The 26,871-nt window shown below is 41.3% G+C and overlaps 1 protein-coding gene across 1 annotated transcript in view; it reads right to left on the bottom strand.

Moving 5' to 3' along the window:
• Positions 1-2,114: 2,114 nt before the first annotated feature.
• FBXL17 (F-box and leucine rich repeat protein 17) overlaps positions 2,115-26,871 on the bottom strand; it is a 503,943-nt gene continuing 479,186 nt past the window's right edge. Inside the window, exon 9 of the mRNA XM_014597223.3 lies at positions 2,115-4,544. Within this exon, the coding sequence (XP_014452709.2) occupies positions 4,407-4,544 (138 nt within the window). The 3' untranslated portion in view covers positions 2,115-4,406. The remainder of the gene's footprint in view (positions 4,545-26,871) is intronic.

Raw genomic sequence — 26,871 nt, 5'->3', positions numbered from 1 at the left:
GTTTTTACTAGCTGTGTGGTTCCCAACTTTTCTTATTTTAGGGTGTAAAATATGTCTATGTACGTGCCTACGCATATAGCAAATGTGATGGCTACATGAGAAAGGTGCCGGATAAATTAACTTCCTCATTATGAAAAGCCTTAAAGTCTTGGCTCAGAGTGTTCCTTAGTTGCAGGAGTACCCAAGGAAATGTTTAAATCTGTCAGGAGTAAAAAATTCTGAAAATTCTGGTTATCAAAGAGTCTACATCTGTGCTGAAGTGCATGGCCAGCTACCACATAAAATAGTGAAAACTGAGGAAAAATTTCTATTCAGCTTCAGCGTTGTGATTGACACAAACGATAATTTGCTTTCAACATATTTAGACAGCTAAGTTTTCATTATACCGTTCTCTAGTTGGATTCTTTCCTATGACTGTTATTTTGATGGTTTGACTACACTGATTACTTCATTCCGATCCACCATTGCCATCAACTTTTTGATCTGACCTTTATTTGATTTTGATTTGATAACTCTATTACTTAACTCTTAGTTCAGTTTATTATAGTAAAGTGTTTTCTCATGTATTCTTCTTTTCATTTTGATTTATTAAAAGGAAACCAAGTCATATTTATTCAATAAGGGATGTGTCTACACATGCCCTTTAATGCATAGTAGCCTATTTTACTGCACATTGAAGTGTCACACAAAATACTGTGACACTACACTAATGCACAATAAAATAGGCTACTGTGCATTAAATGACACTTAAAAACCATGCTGTGCATTAAGGCAGCCTAATGCATATTTCTTTAGTACCACGCATTGGAGATACTAAATCTAATATGCATTGGAAAAAGCACCTTAATGCACATGTAGACACATTCAAGGATCACATACCAGAACCTTTGAGAATCTGTATGGACATCAGCCAGTTAACTGATCAGTCTAATTAGTTCCTTCTAAAATAACTCTTCGGTTCTCACAAGGACTATTTTCCTGTTCACCAGTGACTAGACATCATGTAAAAAGAAAACATCAACTAGGACCATATATTAAAAAAAATATACATGAGTCAGTCACAGAAGGGTCCACTCTAGACTGGAATTTTAAGGGAAGAAAGTGCTTTCTTATATCATGCTCAGTAGAGTTCTTGTGCCATGAATTGCCACTGCGTGGGCTGGGCAGAAACAGATTCTGCCTCATGGGAAGGATGGTACAGAACGTCACTGGATGGTGGGTCTGTGAATGTTGAAGGGAATTCACATTAGCAGTTGAGCCCAGAAGGGACACAGAACTTCTTTTACTGGGGCACACAGGGATGCAACTTTTTTAATGAGGACTCTTCTTCTCCTTTTTTCAGTAAGTATTGACTGCAAGGTAGGAGTGGTCATTGTGAGCACTAAATAGACATTTGAAGGCATTTTAAGAGGAAGAAGAAATTAATGTCTTCAAAACAGTTCCCTAAAATGGAAAAGACTCCCTTGCAGAAATAAAATAATTAGGCATATAAATGGGACTGAAGGAACCAAGACAATCCAGCTTGGAAGCTATCCAATGTCTATCGCAAGATGGTTTATATCTTGAAGAAAAAAAGAGGGCACGTTTGACAATCAGATTTTTTTTCTCCTTTAAAAATTTTTTTTTTGATTTGGAAAAAAGCAAAAGTCATAAAGACATGAATATTTCTGTCCTATCTATTACATGCCTACTAAAGAAGTGTACAGGTACCACTGGTTTATGAGAACAAATTAAGAGAATTAAATATGGATACCTCAGCAAAATAATAACCAGTAGAACATGATGATAGCCTAAAAGATGTAAATATCAATGATTATTTAGGCATCTATATGAAGGCATAACAGAATAAGAAGATCAAATATAACCTAAATATTAATGGAAGAAAAAAATAAAGTAACCATGGTATAAAGTGGATGCTAAAGTCTCCCACGAATGAAAGATATTGCTTGGGACATTTAGGCTGGAAAAAACACCACCAAACGTATAGTAAGGAAAAATCATACATTAATAGGAAGTTGACTTTGTAGAATCTAAAAAGAAATGACATAATAGATTTATAATACAAGCATTTAAACAAATTTAGCAACCCATATAACCAAACAGAAGACACCGTGTTTTGCTTCTCTCTTTTATTGCAACCCATTGTAAGGTCAAAAGTTTCACGGAAAAATAGAAACTTACAAATGGAGTGAATGATCTTGTTGTACTCATAAAAAGACATTCAAGACAAATGACCAAGGGTCTATACTATATTTGCCATAGCACTCATTGTCTTTATTCTGAAAATACTGTTGCCATTTTGGAGTAGATAAAAAGCCCAGCATTTTACATGTTCACATGTATTTACAACATTCCAAGCAAAAACTCTACATTGTATCCAGAGAAATGGTTTCAACCTCATTTTGGAGTGTCTAATAAGACATTCAACAATGGTCACTAAAATTACTGTGAACTGACTCTTTCCCTTGTTTTCAGGAATTAATGCTATGGAACTGGACATACAGTTTTGGCAGACTTACAGGCATAGTTAAGCTGTTTTCTAGGCTATGCTGCATCAGTTCTCTTGGATTAGCAAAACATTGTGACAATAATGGCAACTCTTCAGTTGAAGTTTGAACATTTGATATTTTGGATTAAAACACTGTAACCTTTAAAAAGCAAATTTGCAATGTTATACAACTAAAAATTCATCTTTCACCAAATTGTAATACTTTAAAGGTTAAGGCAGCTTCAAACTGAAGCTGCAATGTCTGTATTTTCAATATCTTCTTGTCAAATTTAAGTCTTTAGAATACAGTGTGACATACCGAAAATTAAACTTTTTATGTATTCACTCCAGCTTTTTTCTGCACATACTATCTTATAAATCAGTTTTGGATTAAAAACATGTATAATATTACCAACTAAAGTAGTCTTCAGTAGTTGGGGAATAAATATGAAAATAATATAGTACAATTCTTAGACTTAAAATTGAGAGGATGCAAGAAGCATTTTCCTCCACAGCATTTGTTCTCTTCTAATATAAGGACCCAGTCCTGCAAAGTGATATCTGTGTTTGGACTTGACACCCACACAACATTCTTCTGAGGTCAACTCACACATTCATTACTGATCAGGACTGGATCCTAAATCAGCAAATAAGCATTTAATCAGAGGAAAAATCATCTGTGTTGCTTTTATCTGTTGTATTTTCTTTTTTTATTTGAAACATTACTACCAGGGAACATATGAGCATAGTCAGAGAAGACTGGTTCATTCAGAAAGTTTCTTTTAAAAAAACTGGAGCAGTCATTATTTTAATAATATATAAAAACAGGGTCTTATCACTTATTTCTCCACAGCTAGCATCTTCTATACAGCAGGTTACCTCACGAGGTGGGAATAGGCTATCTGTAGTAAATTAAAGAGCTCACCGAATACAAAAATGCAAGGTGCAAAAACTGAGAAATCTATATGACATTGTCTACATGACTATTTAAAGGGAAATCATTTTTGCAGTTGTACAACAAAACCAAGATTGTCTACTTAAATATCCATTCAGTAATTACCATAATTTATTAAGGTTTCATTCAAAATTAATTTTAAAATAATGATTTTGATAATTAGAATAATGTTTTCAAGAAAATCACACTTACTTGTTGATTCTCTTATTCCTGTGCATCTTAAAACATAGGGGTGGCTTCAGTCTACTTATTAATATGCATTAGGATTAGTTCCCAATTTCAGCAAAGGTCTAGACCAATCAATTACACTGGTACTAGCACTGAGTTACCACTTACAAACCAAAGGAAATACATATGACTGAGGCAAAGGAAAGAAAACAAACAAAAAAAACAAACCCTAACCAGACATAATATCTTCTATAACTCAAACTATCCACAGAACTAGAAGGAATCCAATTCAGGAAATCTGCCAAAGGCTTTTATATTGTATTTATGCATACAAAAAGATACAATGCATTTCTAAAGATCTGTTTTAACCTTAATACATAGTTTACAGTACATTAAATCAGTGTATAGTATTTCCATGTTACTGCAACTTGTGTAAACTTACTATTATATTGCATCAAGAAAGGTTGTGAGCCCTCTTCTATGTCACTGGGGACTTGCAGATTTTTAGGGTGACAATTTAACATTCAGGACAGTTACATATGTCTGACTACAACTAGAGAGTAGAACTTCCTCTTAAATTTCCAGGCGAGACCACCAAACAAAAATGCTCATTACCTCAAGGATCCATCAGTTAATATGTTAAAAATAAAAGGAGCAAGTTGGGAACAACTCTTCAGCACATATTTTACAGAAAGCAAAAATGTTAAATATCTCAATAACATTCTACAACCAAAATCTGCAATCCCCAATAGACCTACTAAATACATCAGAATTGGACTGTAATATGACAGGACATTAGGAGGCAGTTGACATATTGGGTGTCCAGCCCATTTGATAAGCACGTTCCAGGGTCCTCTTGCAATCCTGTAGTACAGTACTGAAGGTTATGTGTGGATACTGCTGCACAAGCTGTTCCACTGTGGCTTCATTTACCTACAAGCAAAAAAAATGATTCTGTAATTCACACAAAGTAGACAACACCTGTAACTTACCATGGACCAAAAGAGAGTAAGGCTTTGGATTCCTGAATACAAAATGGTGAACCACAATTCCCTCTACTTTTTTAGAGGACTTTCATGATTGGACTGGATTTTTAAAAATGCAATTAAAATAGCCTAGTTGGTTTTTTTATGACATCCCCCTCCCCCTGCAAAACAAGGGATCATAACAAAAACTGAAAAAGCCATTTCTACTTTAAAAGGGACATCCAAAGGCCATATACCATTCTAGTTTATAGTAAATACCATTGTTTGTGATGGGATATGACAAAGAACACTGAATACTTTTTTTAAAACTAAGTATTGTTGACAATCATTTAATGATATTAAACTTAATATTAATCTTCTAACTATTTTAAAACCCGGTGTTCCACCATGCTATACCCTCATAGAGTCAAAACTGTAAATATGTAAAAAATGGAGGAGTATTGTTTATAGTACTGCCCAGAATTCATAGTTTCATAGTTGGTAGGGTCAGAAGGGACCTGAACAGATCATCAAGTCCGACCCCCTGCCATGGCAGGAAAGAGTACTGGGGTCAAACAATCCCGGCAAGGTGTTCATCCAGCCTCCTTTTAAAGACCCCCAGGGTAGGAGCCGGCACCACTTCTCTTGGAAGTTGGTTCCAGATCCTAGCTGCCCTGACAATGAAGTAGCGCCTCCTGATATCTAGCCTGAATCTACCCTCTGCCAGCTTGTGACCAGTATTTCTAGTCACTCCTGGTAGTGCTCGAGGGAACAGGGACTCCCCCAATACCTGCTGGTCCCCTCTGACTAGTTTGTAAACGGCCACTAGATCCCCCCTCAGCCTTCTCTTGCGGAGGCTGAACAGGTTCAGGTCCCTTAGCCTCTCCTCGTAGGGCCTGCCCTGCTGACCCCATATCATACAGGTGGCCCTCCTCTGGACCCTTTCCATGTTGTCCACATCCCTCCTGAAGTGCGGTGCCCAAAACTGGATGCAGTACTCCAACTGCAGCCTGACCAGTGTCGTATAGAGGGGGAGGATCACCTCCTTGGATCTGCTTGAGATGCATCTGTGGATGCATAACAAGGTGTGGTTGGCCTTCCTGACCGTGTCCCCACACTGTCGGCCCATGTTCATTTTGGCATCAATAATGACTCCAAGATCCTTTTCTGCCTCTGCACTGACAAGAAGGGAGTTCCCCAGCCTGTAGGTATGCTGCTGGCTCTTCCTCCCCAGGTGCAGTACCCTGCACTTGCCAGTGTTGGAAGCCATCCTGTTCTCATCTGCCCACTCCTGTAACCTGTCCAGGTCCGATTGCAGCCTATTCCTCCCTGCTAGCGTGCCCACTTTCCCCCACATCTTAGTGTCATCTGCAAATTTGAACAGGGTGCTTTTTACACCCCCGTCCAAGTCGCTGATGAAGATGTTGAACAGTGCGGGCCTGAGGACTGAGCCCTGCGGAACCCCACTGCCCACATCCCTCCAGGTCGAACAAGACCTGTCCACCACCACTCTCTGGGTGCGGCCCTCCAGCCAATTAGTGACCCACCTGACTGTGTAGGTATAGATGCCACAGTCTCCTAGTTTTTTTAATGAGAATGGGGTGAGAGACAGTGTCAAATGCCTTCCTAAAGTCCACAAAGACTACGTCCACCACAACACCTGCGTCCAAAGATTTTGTGACCTGGTCATAGAAGGCTACAAGGTTGGTCTGACAGGACCTGCCTCTAATGAACCCATGTTGGTTGCCCCTAAACATAACCTTCCCTGCTGGCCCCTCGCGGACTTGCTCCAGGATAATTCTCTCAAAAAGCTTATCCAGCACTGAGGTAAGATTAACAGGCCTATAGTTTCCTGGGTCCTCCTTCCTCCCTTTTTTGAAAATGGGAACCACACTGGTCCTTTTCCAATCCTCTGGCACAATGCCAGAGCACCATGAGTGCTCATAAAGCTGTGCCAGGGGTCCCACAATGACCTCTACTAATTCCCTTTTCACTCTGGGGTGGAGATCATCAGGACCTGCTGATTTAAATACATCCAGTCCCTCCAGAAGTTCCCTAATTAGGTCCTCTCTGACCCTAGGCCGGGGTGCACCTCCCCTGGGGCCTACGGGGTTCACAGTGGGGGGGATGACCTGGTCCCTGCTCAGAAAAATGGAGGCAGAATGACAACATTCATTTGACAGAAAATATGCATTCAAACTTTACCAAGCAGACAAGGTTTCCAAGCATATGGTTTATTTGAGGAAAATGAGAAACTTCTGCAACTGTGCAGATGATAAGGTAAATAAAGGCAAGTTAGGGCATGATGATGATGATGATGATGACTACACACGCAAAATAATACCCCACAATTAGTCTGAATTTGCACTATAAGATGCTAATACATGCAAAGAGGAGTTTGGGAATCTGCAACAATACATACACAATTATGTACTTTTGCAAGAAATATGTAGTAAGAACAATTTTGACTTGGATGGACACCACACAAGAATATGGGTCAACATTTCCAAAGATTTAAAAGGACCTCAAAAATATTTCAAGGACTGTAGGGTTCTATATGTACTTTTTGTAGCAGCTTTTGGCTTTAGGGCCAGCCATAGAGAAGAACTTAGTTAACACCTAAATGTTAGGTGCCTGCTAGGGCTGTGCAAAGCTTCAGTAGCTGATTCGATTCGGAGCCAAATCTCTGAATTGAATTGGGAGACCCATTAATCTCTCTGAATTGAATAGGAAGCCTCCAAACTGATTCAGAGAGATTAGGCCGTAGACTTTATAGGCAGGCATTAGGCAGTACCGGTGGGAGCAGCTGTGGGAGCAGCTGGATGAGCCCTGGCAAAAGCCGAGGCTTGTCTGGCTGCTCCCCCAGCCGCCCCCATACTGGGGCAAGGCAGGCAGTGCTGGCAGCCCTGGGAGAAGCTGTGGGGGCTGAGGGAGTGATCAGAGACCTGGGGGAATGATTGGGGGCTAGGGGATTGAACCAGGAACTGGGGGGAAGTCCCTGTTCATTCCCCCAGCTCCCCAATCATTTCCCGCCAACAATGCCTGCCTGTATAGTCTATAGCCAAATGAGATTTGGTGCTGAATTTCTTCAGGTTCAGATTCGGCTGAATCGAATCGGGAATGTGATTCAAATCACAGAATTGAATCACTGTCCCTCCGCATCACCAAATCTGAATCTGAAACAAATACTTTCTGCCTCGCACAGGCCTGGTGTCTACCCCAGAGTCAAATACTAAACTCAGGTTTAGGTACCCAGTGTCCATCTACAGCATATGAAGATGGCTAGGCACCTTGGAAGGGCAATCAAAAAACCCACATACCACACTAAGCAGGGAGCTGTCTAGACCTAGCCAATGGGAAATGCTGAGTATAGGAGTAGAGATTAGGTGCCTGAATCAGGGATGAAATGGAAGCACCTCTGTTTGGGATGTTGTCTGGAACCCAGTTCTGAGAGTCAGCGTTCGCAACTATTCTATGCAAAAACTGAACGGGACCCTTTTTAAATGTGTTCAGAGTAGAATGAGGTGTTGGTGGTAAAGTCTACCTTTATATAATAGCCTAGTAATTAGAGCAGGGTCTGAGCCAATCTCCCTCAGTTTCTAATCTCAGGAATATTTTTGTTTTTTTATCCAATAGCTATCACATAACATATAATGCACAGCCTTGGGGGCCAAAGTCCCCCTTCCAGCAGAGTGCCCCAACAATCAGGTTACCAATTTACGTACCTTCTTGCTTGCTCTCCTTCTGACTCATGAAGCTTTCAATCTTTTCTGACCGGTGTTCCAGCTTCAACAGAAGGGATGGAAAATGCCCTCCTATAGCCTAGCCTACAGCCTAGTAGTTAGGCCACTCCCTGGGGAGTTGGAAAGACTAGCTTTGAATAACTTGTCTGAGAAAGGCCTTGAACCTGCTTTCCCATTTTCTTAAAGGTTGGTCTAACTTAAAGACAATTATAAAAGGGAAGTTGGTGACACCAGTAGCACTTCCTCATCTCAACATGCCTTTGGATGAAAGTGACTGTGACTATTGGGTTTTGTACTGATTTCTATATGACTGAGATGTGATTGGGCCCCTCGGACAATTTAAGCACTGCTTTGTCTAGTTTCTGGATTCACGTGGGGCTTAGATGGGAACTAGGCAAATAGCCGCTCAAATGGGGGAGTTCTGGCCATGTGCAGAAGACAGAACTGCAGGTGCCTAGGGAACTTGCAGGATAAACAGGAAGGTGCCTAATGAACATAGGTGCCTCTTGGACTACATGGCCACTAAATACAGGTTTTTTTTGGATTGTAATATTGGACATAGATGCTAAAGGTCTGACCATTCTATTTTAGGGGCCTAAGCCCTGTTTTGGATGTGGTCCTTAGTCTTTCTGTGTGAGGGTAACAGAGAACTAAGGGTTCTGTGTGAAGGGTTGAAATGGTAGGAATCAATAATTAAAACATACAAGCCTGGCAGGTCAGGGATGTCCCCGCTAGACCTTAGCCATCAAAGATACCACCTTTAGTCTTGATTAGACAAGGCAATCAGACAGGCCTAATTAAACTTAACACCTTTACAATTGCAGTGCTGTGAGGGGATTAATTTGTCAATTATTTTTAAGCTGATTGCAGTTTATATCACAGAACTAGACAGCTTCCTTCATCCCTTAGATAAATAAAAGATTAACCTAAGAACCAAAACTTTTAGGTAGCTTTCTTTGAAATCTTTATTGAACACTTGCACATGCTTAAATGCATCAATATTGTATTTAAAACTGAGCAGCCAAGATTGACAGAATGTACCAGTAATTTAGTCCCACGTTTTTTCTATTTTGCTGACCCAGAAGAGTGAATAAAAAATGATTGTCTTCATTGAGATCTTTTGTGGAGGTAATGTTTAAAGCATAATGACCCCAATATCTAATAATAGTTTTCTCCTTAAAGATACCAAGGACTACACCATGGAGTGTAGTCTGAACAATGATTGCACTTTATGATAGGTATAAATGAAGGGCTTAATATCTGGATACGTTGATAATAGAAACACTCAGTCTTCACTGGAAGATTCCTTACTTTGAGACAGAGTTGGATAGAAAACTGGTTTAACGTCTCTTCCCAGTACAGAGACAATGCAAGCTCTGTATGTTTTTAAATAACGGCATTATGGTAATGTTTGTAGATGTTGAAAAGCATGAGTGTCTTTTAATGAATCAAAATGAAATTAGGAGTTAGCACAAGGTCTCTAAAATATTTGATATTTGGAAGTGACCACATACTTTCAAAGTAATAGCAACATTCATAAATATTGTTTGGAAGTAGAGTCTTCATACCCGAGCTTTTTCTTTAATCAAATACATTTAAGCCCTTCTGTAAAGAGCCAAGGCAAACTACAGAATCCATTGTATTATTGTATTTCTCTTCTGTCTCTTAAACATTAATTATGAAGCACAAGAATCAAAAACCTAGTCATCTATTTTGCCCTTTCTGACTGGGATGCAGAAATTATGCTCATAAACTTTTTCTGTGACAGAAAACAGACAAATTTAAAACAGACAAGTTCTAACAAAACAGACAAAAATCTATCCTGGTAGTTAAGGCTGCTTAAGCACTGGAACAAACTACCAAGGAGTGGCTGGATGCTTTACATCTTAAAATCAAGACTGGATGAAGTTATGAAGATAAGCTTTAGTTAAAAACAAGTTACTGCAAGGGTCATGGGGTGAAATTTAATGGCTTGTGATATAAAAGAGGTCAGATGAGATAACCTAACAGTCGCTTTAGGTTATAATATCTATGCATCTATGAAAACAGCACTAGTCTGAAGCCTTTGGCACCGTGTGTTTTTGAGACAGCTAGGGTGCAGACAGAAGTGACAATTTTTGCCTGATCTGCCCACAGAAAGCAGTCTATAGCTGTGACCAAACACAAGTCCATGGGTGTAGACAGCTTCCAAAATGGCCGATTGGGTGAAAATCTGACCCCTCATTGCACAAGATATTAGATACAGACATTTCAAAATGTAGTGTCTTTTGTAACTTGTGTCTGTGGAGCTCCCAGCCTGTCGCTGTTTTCAGAATGGGAGGGGGAAAGGGAGCGGAAGTTCAGTCTTTGGATTTTTCAGCCCCCCTGGAGGGTGGGGTGGGTGTATTGGAAACTCCCTGAGGTGGGGGGGGCAGGCTCCAATTCACCCATGCCACCCTGCAGCACCAGCTGGGGAGCCCCAAGATCAAGCTCCCTCCACTGCCCTTCCCCCTCCCATTCTGGTAACAGCCAGCTCTAGCAGAGATCTGTGGCTGTTGCTACAGCAGGTGTGGGCAATTATTTTGGGCAGAGGGCTGCTTACTGAATTTTGGCAAGCCATCAAGGGCTGCATGACAGGCAGCCCAGGGCAGATAAATATTAATTTTCTAAGTTTTTTAGGGGCCCTGCGGGCCAGATAGAATGGCCTGGAGAGCCACATCCAGCCCCTGGGCCACATTTTGCCCACCCCTGTACTACAGGAACCTGGCTGCAGGCTTCCAGCCCACAGCTAGGTTCCCCTCCCCAGAGCAACCAACAGTGAACTTCTGTTTGGTCTGGGGTAATGCTGTAACTCAGAACACTTTGCAGAAATCATTCTGAGTTAAAGCTGGGAGCACTTCTGTCTGCACCCCTACTTACTAGTTCTTATGTGCCAAAGAATAGAAATACCTTAAAAGAGGAAGAAGGAAATGCAAGTTCTTTAGCATTTGTCATTGCCAAAAGGATAGCATGTATATGGACAACACCCAAGGAAAACTACTTGTGGGGATGTGAATGTAATACACATGTACAATCTTCAGGCACATTGGTTGAAGGCAAAACAATGGGAGACAATGGAACCAGGGAGAAACTCAAGCACAAACATGGAACAAATCAATCAGTGCACATATTTGTTCTGTGAGATAATGTTGATTGCATGGGAAATGGACAAAAATATGACAGAAGGGAAAGTAAGCAATAAGTCTACTCTTTCCTAACCAATGTCTGAATGTAGATTAAAACCTATGTGATGCAACTATTTTCTATAGGTCTGGCAGGAGGATTTTTTTTATCCCTGTTTTAAAATTATATGAAAATATTAATTTTATTATGCAGATCCTAGATATAAACCTTAGTTGGGTTTGAAGAATACATTTAGGGGTTCACTATACATCCTATGGTCATGTTTGCATTTAGGGTCCTAGAAAAAAATGAAATGGGGTTTGAAAAATGGCAAACTTCTAGTGTCAAAGGACAGAATTTTCTCATAGGTTTCATGTTAAGTGATAACATTACTTATAACCCTGAAAGTAGCAAATATTCAATTTGCTAAACACTTTAATTCCTTTTGTATGATGGTAAATACAGAAGAAGTTACACTAGATGAAATAAATCGTTTACATTTTATGATAAAAAAGAAAAAATATAAAGATCCTGTCATGCGCTATAAAAACTTAGATAAAACTGTATTTGATTGATAAGGTTTTAAATGATTCCCTGGATATCTTGCCAGTCACCACAGAAAAAATGAGACCAAAAATGAAATAAGAATTTGAACATCTTTGAATGCTACATTTTTCTTTCACCCAAATTTCATTAATCACCATTCAATGAAATGTCAGAAGAATGTCTACTAATTGAAGACAATTCATTAGACTACTTAATGTGTTACCATTTGTATTTCAGTAGTACCTGCAAGATGATAGGTGCTGTCTACACATAAGGAAAAATAGTCCTTGCCCCTAGGAATCAGATTGGTAGGTTTGTGTAAATAATCGCTTTTCTGGTTTTGCCCCAATATCAAAAAATAAATAACATTTAAAAATTTGTTTGATGTGCAATACATTCATGTTAATGTTCTTGTTAAAATGACATGTTTCCAGATACTTATAACAAGGACAAAGGAAACGATAAGAGAGATGCGCAATACTTCAGGGCAAAGAGAAGGAGGCGGTATTACTGTTTTTCATCTAACAGCTGGTGGTCAGGGCACTCACCAGGGTTATAGGAGACCTGGCTTCAGATTCCTCTTCTGTCTGAAAGTATTTGTACCCACACTGCCCATCTCCCAGGAGAGTATGCTAACCCAGGATACTTCAGTGTCCAAGTTCAATGCAGGCTAGAGGCCCCCCAGGCCATACACCACACAGGTGGCACACTGGGAGTGGATCCCTCATTTCACAGTACATGACTCTTCCTCCTCAGCATGAGCTATGTTGGCAGAACACACCCCCAATGCCCACTGCATGGGCTTCACAGGCAGGCAGCACATGGAGCCCCTCCCAGACTCTTTCCTGCTGCACTGCAGCAGAAGATAGGTTGTAGCCATGTTTGTCTACGGATATAGACAGATATATAGATATCTGTTATTAGACCAACTCAAATAGTTGGAAAAATTCTTCTTTGCAAGTTCTTGGGTATAAAAGATGCTTCCTCAGCTTGATGAAGGGTGTTTATACCTGAAACCCTGCAAAGAAGAATTTTTCCAACTATTTGAGTTGGTCTAATAACAGATATCAGATTTACCCAAATAACCTTGTCTTGCAGCAGGAGAGGCACCTACCATATGTTAAGCACACTCAGGCTGTGTCCAGCCTGTGTGCCACGTGCTGATCCTTTGCAGGCCACCAGCTGGACAGCCCTGAATTGACTGATGCACTGTGTGGTATCCTGGGTTATATCTACTTCAGTTTCTCCAGTTGAAGCTGTTTGGCTTGGTATAAACATACTTAAAAAAATCTTTCAGCCAGAGAGCAGATAATTTACCAGCCTGGTTGTTAAAGAATTCACTTGGTAGGTGGGCTACCAAATTTGCACATCCTAGTCCAATGAATACTTCAATGTTTTTTATAAAGTGGATAACATCATCAGGAGAGACTAAGAAAGACCTAACACAGAATAAGCTACTGTGTGATGATTGCCCCAGCATTCTTTCCTGCCCAGGGTAGGGGGTTGGATTTGATGATCTGTTGAGGTCCCTTCCGACCCCTGTGAGCAGACGTGGATGGCGCCATGAGGCCTGCATCAGAGAGGTCAACTGGCGGCTTCAGAACTGGTGTTACTGGGTGGGCTTCGGATTCTTCGACCACAACCCGCACTTCTGTGCAGGAGACATGCTAGGAAGGGATGGGCTACATCTCTCCCCAAAAGGTAAGCATGTTTTCTCTTGCAGGTTGGCTGATTCCATATGGTGAGCTTTAAACTAGGTTTGTCGGGGAATGGGGATGCAGAAGTGCATGTAACAGGGGGCTTTAGCTGAGTCCCTGTTACTAAGGGCAAAACTGTGGGTGAAACTAAGGCACAGGTGGAGGCATGCACACTGGTATCAGGGAAGGGGCTAATCACCACTACTGGACATAAAAGGTGGGGGAGTAGGAACAGAGATTGCCCTCTGGGCACTAGGAGATCCAAGAAGCGGAGGAGCAGTTGGCGTCAGGAGCGCAAGAGGACACAAACGACTTTTCACTGATGAGACTGAGAGAAGGTAGGAGTGGCATTTACCTCCGGGACAAACTGTAGCCAATTGGGGCTCAGGACGCTCAGGAGCAATGACCTATGGGCTCCTGGCTGAAATCGGTGAGGGACGATCAAAGCAGTGGTGCAGTATTAGTACTCCAGGGATTGTTGGAGTTCCTTCAGGGGCAGAGGGAGTCAGCAGTCCAGTCATTTGGATCCCAGAAGAAAAGCATGAAAGGTTGTGGCTGGGGAAGTGATTGGCATCGCCAGAGAGGCAGAGCCTCGGGGACAGAATGCAGGGCAAGAGCCCCATGTAACTGATGGAGCCAGTCTGCCTGCCAACTTCGGCTTAAGCAGCTGAGAGCTAATTGACTGAAGCAGTGAACCCGCCACCTCCTACTAATTAGACAGTTAGCAAGGAGATAATTTTGTTTTCTGAAAAATAAAGTCTTTCACTGTTAAAGCAGCTATCTGGGTGGCCTGCCTTATCTCAGCTCACTCCTCAGGGAATAACACCTTTTCATTTGTTCCATCCTATTAGTCATGGCAGGCGAGTACTGAGGAAGAGGGGGTGGACGGCAGACACACTCCTACAGTCCAGGAGGACACTTCAATGTCAAGCCAGGTGATATGAGCAGGAACAACCCAGGTAAGTGACAAGGGCCTGGGCAAGCTTGGGAACAAGAGGGAAGCAAGAGGTCTCAATTGCCTCTACACAAATGCTAGAAGTTTGGAGAATAAGCAGGAGGAACTCGCCCTCCTGCTAACTAGCAAAAACCAAGACCTGGTTGGGCTTACAGAAACCTGGTGGGATTCTACCCAGGACTGGGCTGTAGACATTAGGGCTATAGGTTGTATAGACAGGACGGAGTAGGGAAAAAAGTGGGGGGGTGTAACACTCTATGTTAAAGAACAGTACACATTCTCAATGATTAGGATGGGTTCAGAAGAGGGGAAAACCGAGGCACTCTAAGTTAGAATGCAAGGGGGTCGTGGGGAAAGGGACTTGATAGTGGGCATCTGCTACAGACAGCCTCACCAGGGGGATGAGCTGGACCTAGAATTTTCAGGTCAGCTCATGGAGGTTGTAAGGACAAGGGATGTGGTTGTCATGGGTGACCTAAATTACCCAGACATCTGCTGGGAGGATCAGTCAGCCAGGTCTGAACACTCACGTAAGTTTTTAGCCTGCATATAGGACCTCCACCTAACCCAGAAGGTACACAGTCCTACCAGAGGAAATGCCTTGCTGGATTTGGTCCTTGCCATAGATGATGACCTGGTGAGGGATCTGTGGGTGCTCGACTACCTAGGCGTTAGTCTGCTGGAATTTACTATCCAGTGCAGGGTGGTGAAAACAAACAGTAAGGCAAAAGTCCTTGGTACTTCAGGAGGGCTGACTTCAATGAGCTAAGGAGATTAGTATGAGAGACATTGGGGACTCAGAGCCTCAATGAGATGGGAGTCTAGGATAGGTGGTTGTTCCTTAAGGACATGATCCTCTGAGTTCAGAGGGAGACAGTCCCAATGCAAACCAAAGGGGGCAAGAGTGCTAAAAAGCCCCCTTGGCTCAGTAAAGGCATCCAGGAGGGTCTAAGGGCAAAGAAGGTGGCATACAATCAGTAGAAGCAAGGGGCTATCACCCAGGAGGATTACACCTCTATTGCTCGTGATTGCAGGGAGGTGGTTAAAAAGGCCAAGGCAGAGATGGAACTAGGGCTGGTGCCCGGAATTAAGAATAACAAAAAGTCCTTTTTCAAATACATAGGGAGTAAGAAGAAGGCACCAGGTAATGTGGGGCCCCTGCAGGACAGGCTTGGCAATCTGGTGATTGCAGTAAAGGAAAAAAGCTGATCTCTTCAATGAGTTCTTTGCCTCCATATTTCTGAGCAGGGTTGAGACAACTCCCCCACTAGGATTACAGATAGGCTCAGGGGACATGATGCCATGCCTAGGGTCAGGGACGATCTAATTAGGGAACTCTTGGAGGGGTTGGGCGTGTTTAAATCAGCAGGTCCGGATACTCTTCATCCGAGGGTACTGAGGGAATTGGTGGAGGTCGTAGCAGGTCCCCTGGCACGGCTGTATGAGTGCTCGTGGTGCTCTGGCCAGGTCCCAGAGGACTGGAAAAGGGCCAATGTGGTCCCCATTTACAAGAAGGGGAGAAAGGAGGACCTGGGTAACTATAGGCCAGTTAGTCTCACCTCAGTCCTTGGGAAGACTTTTGAGAAAATTATCCAGGAGCACACCTGCAGGGGCCCAACATGGGAGGTAATGCTCAGGGACAACCAACATGGGTTCATTGTGGGAAGAAGGTCACAAAGTCCTTGGATGCGGGTGTTGAAGTGGATGTTGTCTACCTGGACTTCAAGAAGGCCTTGACACTACTTCTCACCCCATTCTCACAAAAAAACTAGGTGACTGTGGCATTGATACCTATGCAGTCAGATGGGTGGCAAATTGGCTCGATGGTCGCACCCAGAGAGTGGTGGTGGACGGGTTGTTTTCAACCTGGATGGATGTGGGCAGTGGAGTTCCCCAGGGCTCAGTCCTCGGGCCTGTGCTATTCAACATCTTTATCAGTGACTTAGAGGTGGGCGTGGAAAGCACGCTGTCCAAATTCACTGATGACACAAAGATGTTGGGAGGAGTGGGCACACTGGAGAGGAGGGACAGAATCCAACTAGATCTAGATAGGTTACAGAGGTGGGCGGATGAGAATAGGATGGAATTCACTGCAGACAAGTGCAAGGCGCTGCATCTAGGGAGGAGGAACCTGCAACATACCTATAGGCTGGGGAACACCCTTCTCAACAACACAGTGGCTGAAAGGGATCTTGGAGTCATTGTTGACTCCTGGATGGACATGACCCACCAATGCGAGGAAGCAGTCAGTAAGGCTAACCGCACCTTGCTGTGCATCTACAGATCCATCATGAGCAGGTCCAGGGAGGTGATCCTCCCCCTCTATGCGGCGCTGGTCAGGCTGCAGTAGGAGTACTGCATCCAGTTCTGGGTACTGCACTTCAAGAGGGATGTGGCTAACCTTGGAGGGTCCAGAGGAGGGCCACTCGCATGATCAGTGGGCAGCAGGTCAGGCCCTACGAAGATAGACTAAAGAGCCTGAATCTATTTAGCCTCCACAAGAGAAGACTGAGGTTTGACATAACCTTTTTGTTATTCTTCAAAACAAAAAGGGGATTTGGTGGCCGTCTATAACTCACCAGGGGGGACCAGCGGAAAATAGGTGAGGCTCTGTTCCCCCAGGCACCATCTGGGATAACAAGGAATAACAAGGAATAACAGCCACAAATTGATTGAGAGTAGGTTCAGGCTTGATATCAGGAGACATTACTTTACGGTTAGGGCTGCCAGGCTCTGAAATGGGCTCCCAAGGGAGGTGGTGCTCTCTCCTACCTTGGGGGTCTTCAAGAGGAGGTTGGATAGATATCTGGATCTGGCTGGGATATAATGATACCAGCACTTGTTCCTCCCCAGGGCAGGGGGTCGGACTTGATGATCTGTTCAGGTCCCTTCCTACCCTTTGAGAACACAGAGGCGGAAAGGGATCTTGGAGTCATTCCAAGATGAACATGAGCCGCCAATGCCAGACTGCAGCCAGCAAAGCCAACCACACCTTGTTGTGCATCCAAAGATGCATCTCAAGCCGGTTCAGAGAGGTGATACTCCCCCTCTACGTGACATTGGTCTGGCCTCAATTGGAGTACTGCATCCAGTTCTGGGCACCACACTTTAAGAAGGATGTGGCCTGTCTTGAGAGGGTCCAGAGGACGGCTACCCACTTGGTTGGAGGGCAAGAGGGCAGGCCCTATGAGGAGAGGCTGAGGGACCTGAACCTGTTCAGCCTCAGCAAACGGAGGCTGAGGGGGGACTTGGTGGCTACCTACAAATTCGTTAGGGGAGATCAGCAGCAAAGAGGAAGGGTCCTATTCCCCCCAGCAGCACCTGGGGTGACAAGGAACAATGGCCAGAAGCTGCTGGAGAACAGGTTCAGGTTAGAGATTAGGAGGCACTATTTCACTGTTAGGGCGGCTAGGATCTGGAACCAACTTCCTAGGGAAGTGGTCCTCACTCCTACCTTGGGTAAATTCAAAAAGAGGTTGGGTGAAGACCTGTCTGGGGTCATGTGATCCCAGCGTGTGCTTCAGCCAGTGGGGGGGGGGGGGGGGGGGGTTAGACTAGATGATCTATTTAGATCCCTTCTGACCCCAAACTACTATGAAACTAAGAAATTATGACCCTAGAAACTATGACCCTAGCATCTATGAATCTACGATTTGGGCAAGCACTTGGGAGGTTAGTTGACATGGTTTCAAATTTCTTTCAGGCAGAGGAGGTATGTAAATGGATTGAGTACCCTAACTACCAGAGTGTTCAGTAAAACATCAGGAATGGTGATCACATACGCTAGAATCCAGCTGCCCCCAAAGTTTTTTCTAGATGAAACTATTTGATGAATTTGGGTCAAATTTTTGAGTAGCTTTGTGATGATTGAAACTACATTTTTTCAGTGAATTAAAAAAAAGCATTGGCAGAAGAATATTTGCCCAGCTATACTGTTTAGCAATTATCCAGATATACTGCTTACATATACTATTTAGTGATGCCATTGACAGCTGAAGGGGAGGGTTAAAAGCATGAAAGAACTTAGAAATCAACAGTTAACTCAGAAAAAACATCCCCTTCTCAGGTTTCAAATCCAAATTGCGGATTTTACTAATAATTCAGTAATTTTCAGGGGGTTTGGGTTTTTTTTAAAGATCTATGACAGCCCTCTACAACAGGAATCCAGGGAGATTTTAAAGTTTTATGACAGGACAATCCATGGAGATTTTAGTACTTTTTTTTTTGTTTTGGGGTTTTTTTACTTTTAAATCAAGGAACTGTTTTGGAATTGTATCTATGGTTTTCTCCCATGCCTTTGTTCTCCTCACCTGATATACCCATATTTACAAGAGAAAATAGAGCTACCTCTGCAGTAGAATCAATTAATCTAATAAGATTAATCTTCAATTAGATGGAAAGCTTCATTTGCAAATGAAGTGGTGATAGTGACAGAGATATTAATGACTTTTATAAGTGTTTGGTGTCATCTTTCTCTAGACAAGCAGAGTTTTTAAGTTTCTGATTAATTCATGTGTCAAATTTTAGAGAAGTTACTGCCAACACCCCTCTGTGCCTTTTATATCAAGTAAAGGGGCCCTAAAATGTGCACTGATACAAAGAAAGAGAGATTACACTACCGTCCAAGGGCCCACTCAAAAGGCCTTGGTGTAGCAGCTGTATTGGTGTTTGGATGTCAGAATTTTATATATATATATATATATATATATATATATAAAATGTGGCCACATAATCTACTGGGCAACAATTACTCTGAAGTGTTTCATATTTACTTGCATAAAACGTATTATTTTGTTGTTTTTCAACAGAGATGTATAAAAATGTCTAAGTTGTATTTCTCCACATTATGAAGTATTTTTCATGATATCATAAACAAACAAAAAAAGAAAATGTGTTCATTTCAGGGATCACTATTCTATGCATTGCAATCAGTTGACTTCAAAAGCATTCTTCAGCCAAACTGTTTAAAATCCGGGGTTCCTCAATAAGTTACGGTGTGCTGAAATATGTGACATTTTTCTGTGCAGATTCAGAGTGGCATAGTATGGAAGCTCACCTTTCCATGCTGTGTGCATAGAAGGCATAGTATGTGGTTTACAGTGGGAAGAAATATACCACGTGTCCACAGTGAGGGTAGAGGAAGAATTTTAGTTTTAAATCATGACTTGGCTTTGTGCAATGCTTTAACAGTGAATCTAGGTTTTGGAATGAATGATGTTATAGAGAAGTCGGGTTTATATACTCCATGTCTCTCTTCTCTAGGATTTAGTTTATTATTTCTTCAATTCAATATTTTATAAAAGTATACTTAACAACAATTGCTTGATTTTTTCCCCCAACTAATAGTTGAATGAATAATATTCTCAGGTGGCCCAATTATAACTCTTGCCTGTAACCATAACAAAATGAAAGATTTCTGGAATCGTTTTGTATGAAGTGCACTTGGTCAGTTAAGGCAGATATGTTCCACAGATTTTAAATGACTGCCCTAGTGCCCAGGGGCAGAACCTTTGTTTAGGACTACTTTTATAAAATAATAGCACTCCCTGTACTAGTTCAGCATTTTACAATCTAAACAAATTCCCTCATGGCTTACACAATGAATGCATTTTGGGTTAACTGACGGAGTTCCTTAAAAAAAAAGTCATTATATTTGTGGACTGATAATTAATGCAATTGACAAGTCCAGTCTCCTTCAAAATATTGATGTAGGACCATTATCATGACATTCAGACCACTTAATCATGTCTGGCAAAGACCCTAGCAATTTATTTTTCAGTTATATTTGGGACAGCAAAAAAAGGGAGAAAGATTAAACGTACATAAAAACAGGTGTAGTCTTTTTGTGCTTTAAAAGAAACAAAGGAAATAAGCAAATCCCCTAGTGTTTAACCCCAGCACAATTTGGAGTTTCAGAAAATGTAGCAAGTTTACTTTTGGTGTATATTCTCCACTTCAATCTGTTTGTTTAAGCTTATACAGAGAAGTACAACCCTGCAGGAATGAAGGCTTTGTTGTGGAATTGCTCATGCATGTGGATGCTATTGCCTTAAACTCCTAATCTCTGCACAATTACTGTGGTCTTTTGGAGACAAAAGTATTTTTGCAAATTAATAATATAATCAAATGTTAGGTTTCTGTGAGTATACATAGTCCCTGAAGAGCCAAAATCTGAGGCCTTGCTGTGCTAACCAGTATTACCAACATCTCCTACAACACGTGAGCATGCGAGTCTCATGAATGATAAAGACATTTCATTCTCAGCTCTGCAGGATTATTAAGCAAGCTATACTTTTGCTAGCATGTCTGAGAAGCCTTTCTACAGGGTTTTTTGCGCTTGGTTTAATTTATTTCAAACAAAATTGTCAAAATGTGCAACACATGTAAACATACAGTTTCAATTTATTACAATTTGTCAATGTTATTTCAAATAAATAACTTCAAGGTTTGCTTTGTCTTTATTTATAACATTTGTATTTCATAAGTGCTGACTGCCCAATGATCTAGTGGCAGTTACTTTTACAGGATTGACTGTGATCCCACCTCTTGATTTTTCAGGTCAATACAGCAATATTGGGCATTTTGCTTCTTGTTTGATTTTAATATTTAGTAAATTGGGAGAATTTTAAAGTTAACAGAAAAATTACTGTCAAAACTTTGCTGTTACTAGAGTGGTGACTGACAGGCATTCTAGATTTTCTTTCCAGTTGCATCCTATTGTAACATAGTACTAGTTGCTTCATATCGGCTTTTTGCTCAGCAGTGGCCTGATCCTTAACACACTTCTTATTACACCCAATTATCTTGATGTAAGGGTTCTCTTTCTAACAAGAAAAATGAGAAATGGATCAGGCCCCTGGCTCTTACTAAAAGAAAGCAAAACTAATGCAAGCAAAAGCTGTAGTGAAAGCTTGGAAGACTGATTCTTAATCTATCCTTACAGTTATATTGCTGAATTTTAAAGGCTAGAGGCTGTGGATGTTTTGGAAATGTAGTAAAGCTAAGTAACAAAAAAGAGTAAAATTATGCTAAATCATATAGATTTTAGCAGATGCTTTCAATCATGCACTTAATGGGCACACTACTCCAGTTAGCTGAAAAGGAAGCATTTATTTTAGTATCCTTTAAGAAACGCCTATTGGAAATGAAAAAAGTAAAATAAATACTTTAAAAGAGGCCCTTTTACACGCAGGTGTGAGGATTGCTGTAATTTCATTCTAACAGGATTCATGGTCTTATGTATTAGCTATCTTCATTATTCACGAACAGATATATCAATGGCAGCTCCTGCATTACATACATAACTTCAAAAATACAGAGAATCTTTTAAAATATGCTGCAATGTCATTTGAACAAATTACAGTGATTTGAAGGGAAAATAAATGCTGCAGACTGGGTTTTTTTTCTTCCAAATGGGAGAAAGATTAGATTTGTAGTTCTCTTCAAAACCACAAAAGTATAATTTCAAGTCTCAAAATTAACTGTCTTCTTTTTTCTTTTTAAAGAAAAATGGCCGAAATTTGTCAGGGATTGTGAATTATTCCTAGTTAATGTTTATTAGCACATTGGAAAATGTGAAGGCCTACTATTTGTGCCTTATTTTTTATCTCGCTTTTACTCACCTAATTTTAAGTTATCTGTACAAATTAAAATAGACCAGGAGTCCAGGGAGAACAGGGTGAAAAATGTTGCCAACCATACTTACTGCTTTGTATAATAGGGGAAAATCTTTTTCTGTTCTGAATTGTCAAATGTGTTCATCAAATAGTGATAATTTTCTAAGTATCTGGAGTTCAAATATGGCATAACTTTTAAATGCTCTTATATAAAGACCTAACAAAGGAATAGAATGGTAAATTATATATGACTTCCCAACAAACCTACTGATTTTGGAAGCATATGTGGTTTTAAAGCCAACCATTTCAATTTTAAGGCTCATCTTGATCTGTCTTTTTCTCTATAAGTACAATGCTTTACAATGCAAGGACAATGTTTTAATAGTTTTTTTGGCTGTTGTATAGATTGACAACTTGTGTGACGTAAAATCTCAAAGTATGATAACAAATATATTTTTGCAATTGATGGAAGAACGTTTTCTGGAGTAAGTTACAGCATATCATGAAGATTTGCTACTGAAAAGAAGCCTCAATTTTTTAAAATTAAAAACAAAAGCCTGAAAAGAGATAGTGAGGCACACAAGTCATGGGGAATTCAATAACAGAAGCTGGTACATCAGTTTCATGCTGACCCTGTTAATTTCACCTCATTTCAGAGTCAGCCATGATTCAAAGTTTTGAATTCTGTCATTATTACCAGGCATCCAAGTTTCTCAATGTTCTATTTTTCCAAGAAGTGTTTCCTGCATTTTAACTGTAGCATTGCTAATAACCATGTAAACACCACTAGAAGACTCGGCAGGCTCCTGAGTTATAAGAATATGTGTTAGGAAACCTGAAGCCAGTAACTGAAGATTATTTTGACAGATTGTCCCGCTAACCAAGCTGTCAGTCAGGAAAACTGACATAGCATTTATTCATTGTTTCCTAGACATTATTCAAGAGTTTTCCAAGAAAGGTGAAGAGTTCAGATTGCAATTAGCTAAAGCTTGTTTGGAACAGTGTAAAGCAGACTGAAGAATTGGAAGAAAATCACTTAAAATGAGTTCTAGCAATGAAAATTTTAATCTACAAAATGTTATCTCATTTGTCTGATTGTCCTCAATTTGAAATATTATGGGAATTGTTTACTACTAGACTAAACTTATTTATGAAGGAGCTTGTTACAGGAACAAACTTAAAGGATTGTGTTTGGGAAAATTAACTTGAGAGCTGCAGATTTTGTATCTTATTTACCTTTTATATAATTATATGCTAGTGGAAATGGAAAGTAAGGCTCCCCTAACTGACAGTTTTCAGTGTCCAACTCACATGGGGTGAACTGAGTCTAGCCAATGCAGCAATGTCTGTCTGAGTCTGCAGACACCTTGGTATAATAGCTCAGATAAGCATGAAATCATCTATACATGCTGTTAAATGAAAGACAACCACTGTGGTAGGGGTTCACCAATACTATCTGAAGCAGTATTCTGTGCAGCAAGAAAACAAGAGCACACAGGCCCCAGGCCTCTCCTCTCTGGGGTTAAGACAGTGGTTCTCAGCCCTGTTATATTGATGACACCCCTTGTTAGACTCAAAGCAACCCTCAGAAAATGCCAACTCTTAGTTTTCACTACTTTTTTGATTATAGAAAAATAATAGAGCAATTCTTCCATTCCAAAGACCACAACAGGTTAGAACATTTTTAACACTTTGGATTCCTGTTAGAAATCTCTGGTTACCTTGTGAATTATATCTACACACCTATCAGTGTTAACCTTGCATGGCATTTTGTGGCATCCTTGTTGATAATCACTGTACTAAGGAGTCTCTTCCTTCCACTTTCCCCTCCCTCCTCCAGGAGGGAAAATACACCTTCTGCCTTCATTTTTTGGGGGGGATATAAGTGGGAACTATAATACTGCCTTTGCTTCGCTGGGAAACAACAGTCCCCTCCCATCCACTACTGCTTCAAAAAGGATGTGGGATCAGAATGCAGGAGCACAAATACCAGAGAGGTAGGCAAGGCAAGAACAAATAACATTTGAACTCTGAGTATAAGAAGCTGCTAGAAGAGGTATAAAAATGCTGTGTTTAACGGTTCCTTGTGATACTATATCAAAGTTCCATTGAAAGAGTAGAATGTGGATCAGATTCTATTCTCCATCCAGTATTGACTGGGGCTGGGGTTGCAATGATCCTACTTGTAACTCCATGGTTCTAGGGTTAGCTAGGCCTGTGCCTCATGATATAATGGAGTAAAACTTAAATGTATATTGGGTGGCAATGATTCCAAAGGGAATTTCTTAGCTGGTTTAGAGCCAACTTTGCTGCTGGAAAAGTCCCTGTACGAAGATGACAGAGCTCTCCATAAGCTGGGCAGTTCTCTAGCAAGATCTCTTTTTTGTTTCCAGAACAGTGGAGAGGTCATGCCAGGAGGCAGAATCTGACCTAATATATTTAGGACTCAGGTAGATGAAGACTATATCTTCAACATAGATTGCAAAATATGGGTAAAATTCACATACATGTATATTAGGGCTGTGCGAAGCTTTGGATGCTGATTCAGTTTGGCGGAGATTTGTCCCAATTCAGTGGCTGAATCTCAAATGTGAATCAAATCAGGAGACCCTTTAATCTCTCCGAATCAAATCAGAACCCTCCGAAACAATTCAGAGAGATTCAGAAAGATTCAATGATTTGGACATAGACACAGCTTTAAATGTTTATTCTACATACCTCAAGGTATCAGGTGGCTCATGAATGCTGAGATGGTGGGGTGGATGGAGTGTCCCATGGGGGGTGGAGAGGGTCCCCAGCATGCTCAGCAGCAGACCTGGAAGTGGACCAGAAGCACTTCTGGTCCACTTCTGGGTCTGCCAAGGAGCGTGCTGGGGCGCCCCATGCCTTCCCCCGGCTTGGTGACTGGTGCTTCCTGGTTCTGGGGGGGCACCCAGGGTCCCCCCATGGCCAATCGCTGAGCCGGGTGGGCATGGGGGGGGCCCTGCGTGCTCAGCGGCAGACATAGAAGTACTTCTGGTCCACTTCTGGGTTTGCTGCCAAGCACACTGCCCCCCCCCGGCCACACTCCTGTGGGGTGCTCCATCTGCTCCACCACTGCAGCGTTCACAAGGCATGCCTGGTACCTCGAGGTATGTAGAAAAAACATTTAAAGCTATATCTATGGCTGAATCCAGCATCGAATCTTTAGATTTGGATTCGGCCAAATTGAATCGGGACAGTGATCTGAATCAACTAATTTAATCACTGTCCCCGATTCGGGCCAAATCCAAATCCAAATAGAATATAGTCCGTTTTGTACACCTCTAATGTATATACATAAAGCCCAAGTAGTTCTCATGGTAAACTCTATAGAAGAAGAGAAGATGGATTCTTTCACTAGGTCCCATAGGGTACAGAAGGGGGTATGATGCAGCCTGTCCACTACAGAATTCCCGACTCTGGGACAGAATTGTTTTTGTACTCAATTCTGCTCCTATACGGTAAGTTTCAACTGTTGGAGCCTTGTAAGTGTGGACTCAATTTCTATCTCTTGACTTTTCCCATTTCTTCTCTTGTTGGACTATTTGAGGCTGGCACAGAGATCTTTTTTATAGCATACAGGAGATGCAGACTCCTTGGGTCCTCTCAGTCACTCTGCCCATGGAAAAGCTAAGAGGAGGAGGTGTTATGATGGATTTTGTGCAGACTGTTCACCCCTCAGGCATTTGTTTTGTTTTTGTTTTGCACCTATTTGTAATTGAATTTTTACTCATAAAGTAAAAAGAGTTGTAGGGAGGTGGGTTGTTTTAGAAGTGTGTAAGTGACTTTGGTGCCTTAGCTCCATTTTCAGTAGGCACCTAGGCCTAGATCTTCAAGGAATTTAGATACCTTTTATCTTTTATAGATACCCAAATGCCTTTGAGAATGTGGTCTTAGGCACTTAGGGTACCTGTACATAGGCTCCAATGCGTTCTAATTAGAATGTGTCAGAGCAGACTCAATTAATCAAGTCTGCTCTGAGTTCTAATTAGAATGCTCTAGCATTGTTCCTGCAAGTTTAAAAATGGCCGCTGGGACATTTTTATTAAAACTCATTCAATCAGTATTTTTACTAAAGCTCATTTAGTTTTAACTAAAGCATCCCACAGTCATTTTTAAATGTGTGGGGGCTTAATACATATGACACTGCAGAATTTTAATTAGAGTGGCTCTCCAAGAACTCTAATTAAAACATGCTCCCCTCATCAACACCTTGAGCACATGTATAGGTACCCTTATAAACTTCTCTCTCATTGACAATGGCATTTAGATTCTAAAGTTACACTTGAACATTGGAATTAGGGACGTTTATAAATGTGTTCCGGGTGGGGGGGGGCACTTTAATTAGCGAGCTGTGCTAATTAAAAGCGCCCGGGTGTCATGTGCATCAGTGTCCCCGTGCTGAAAAATGGCAGTGGGGTGCTTTGAGCTAAAGCTCATCAAACAAGCTTTAGTTTAAAGTGCCCTGCCACCATTTTTCAGCATGGGGACACTGATACATGCGATGCTGAAGGCTGTTAATTTCTGCACGCCAGCAGACTCAATTAATTGAGTTTGCTCCAATGCACTGGATTAA

The sequence above is a fragment of the Alligator mississippiensis genome, chromosome 3 (assembly GCF_030867095.1).
Source record: "Alligator mississippiensis isolate rAllMis1 chromosome 3, rAllMis1, whole genome shotgun sequence".
NCBI classification, from domain to species: Eukaryota; Metazoa; Chordata; order Crocodylia; family Alligatoridae; genus Alligator; species Alligator mississippiensis.
This window is presented reverse-complemented; position numbering and strand designations above follow the sequence as displayed.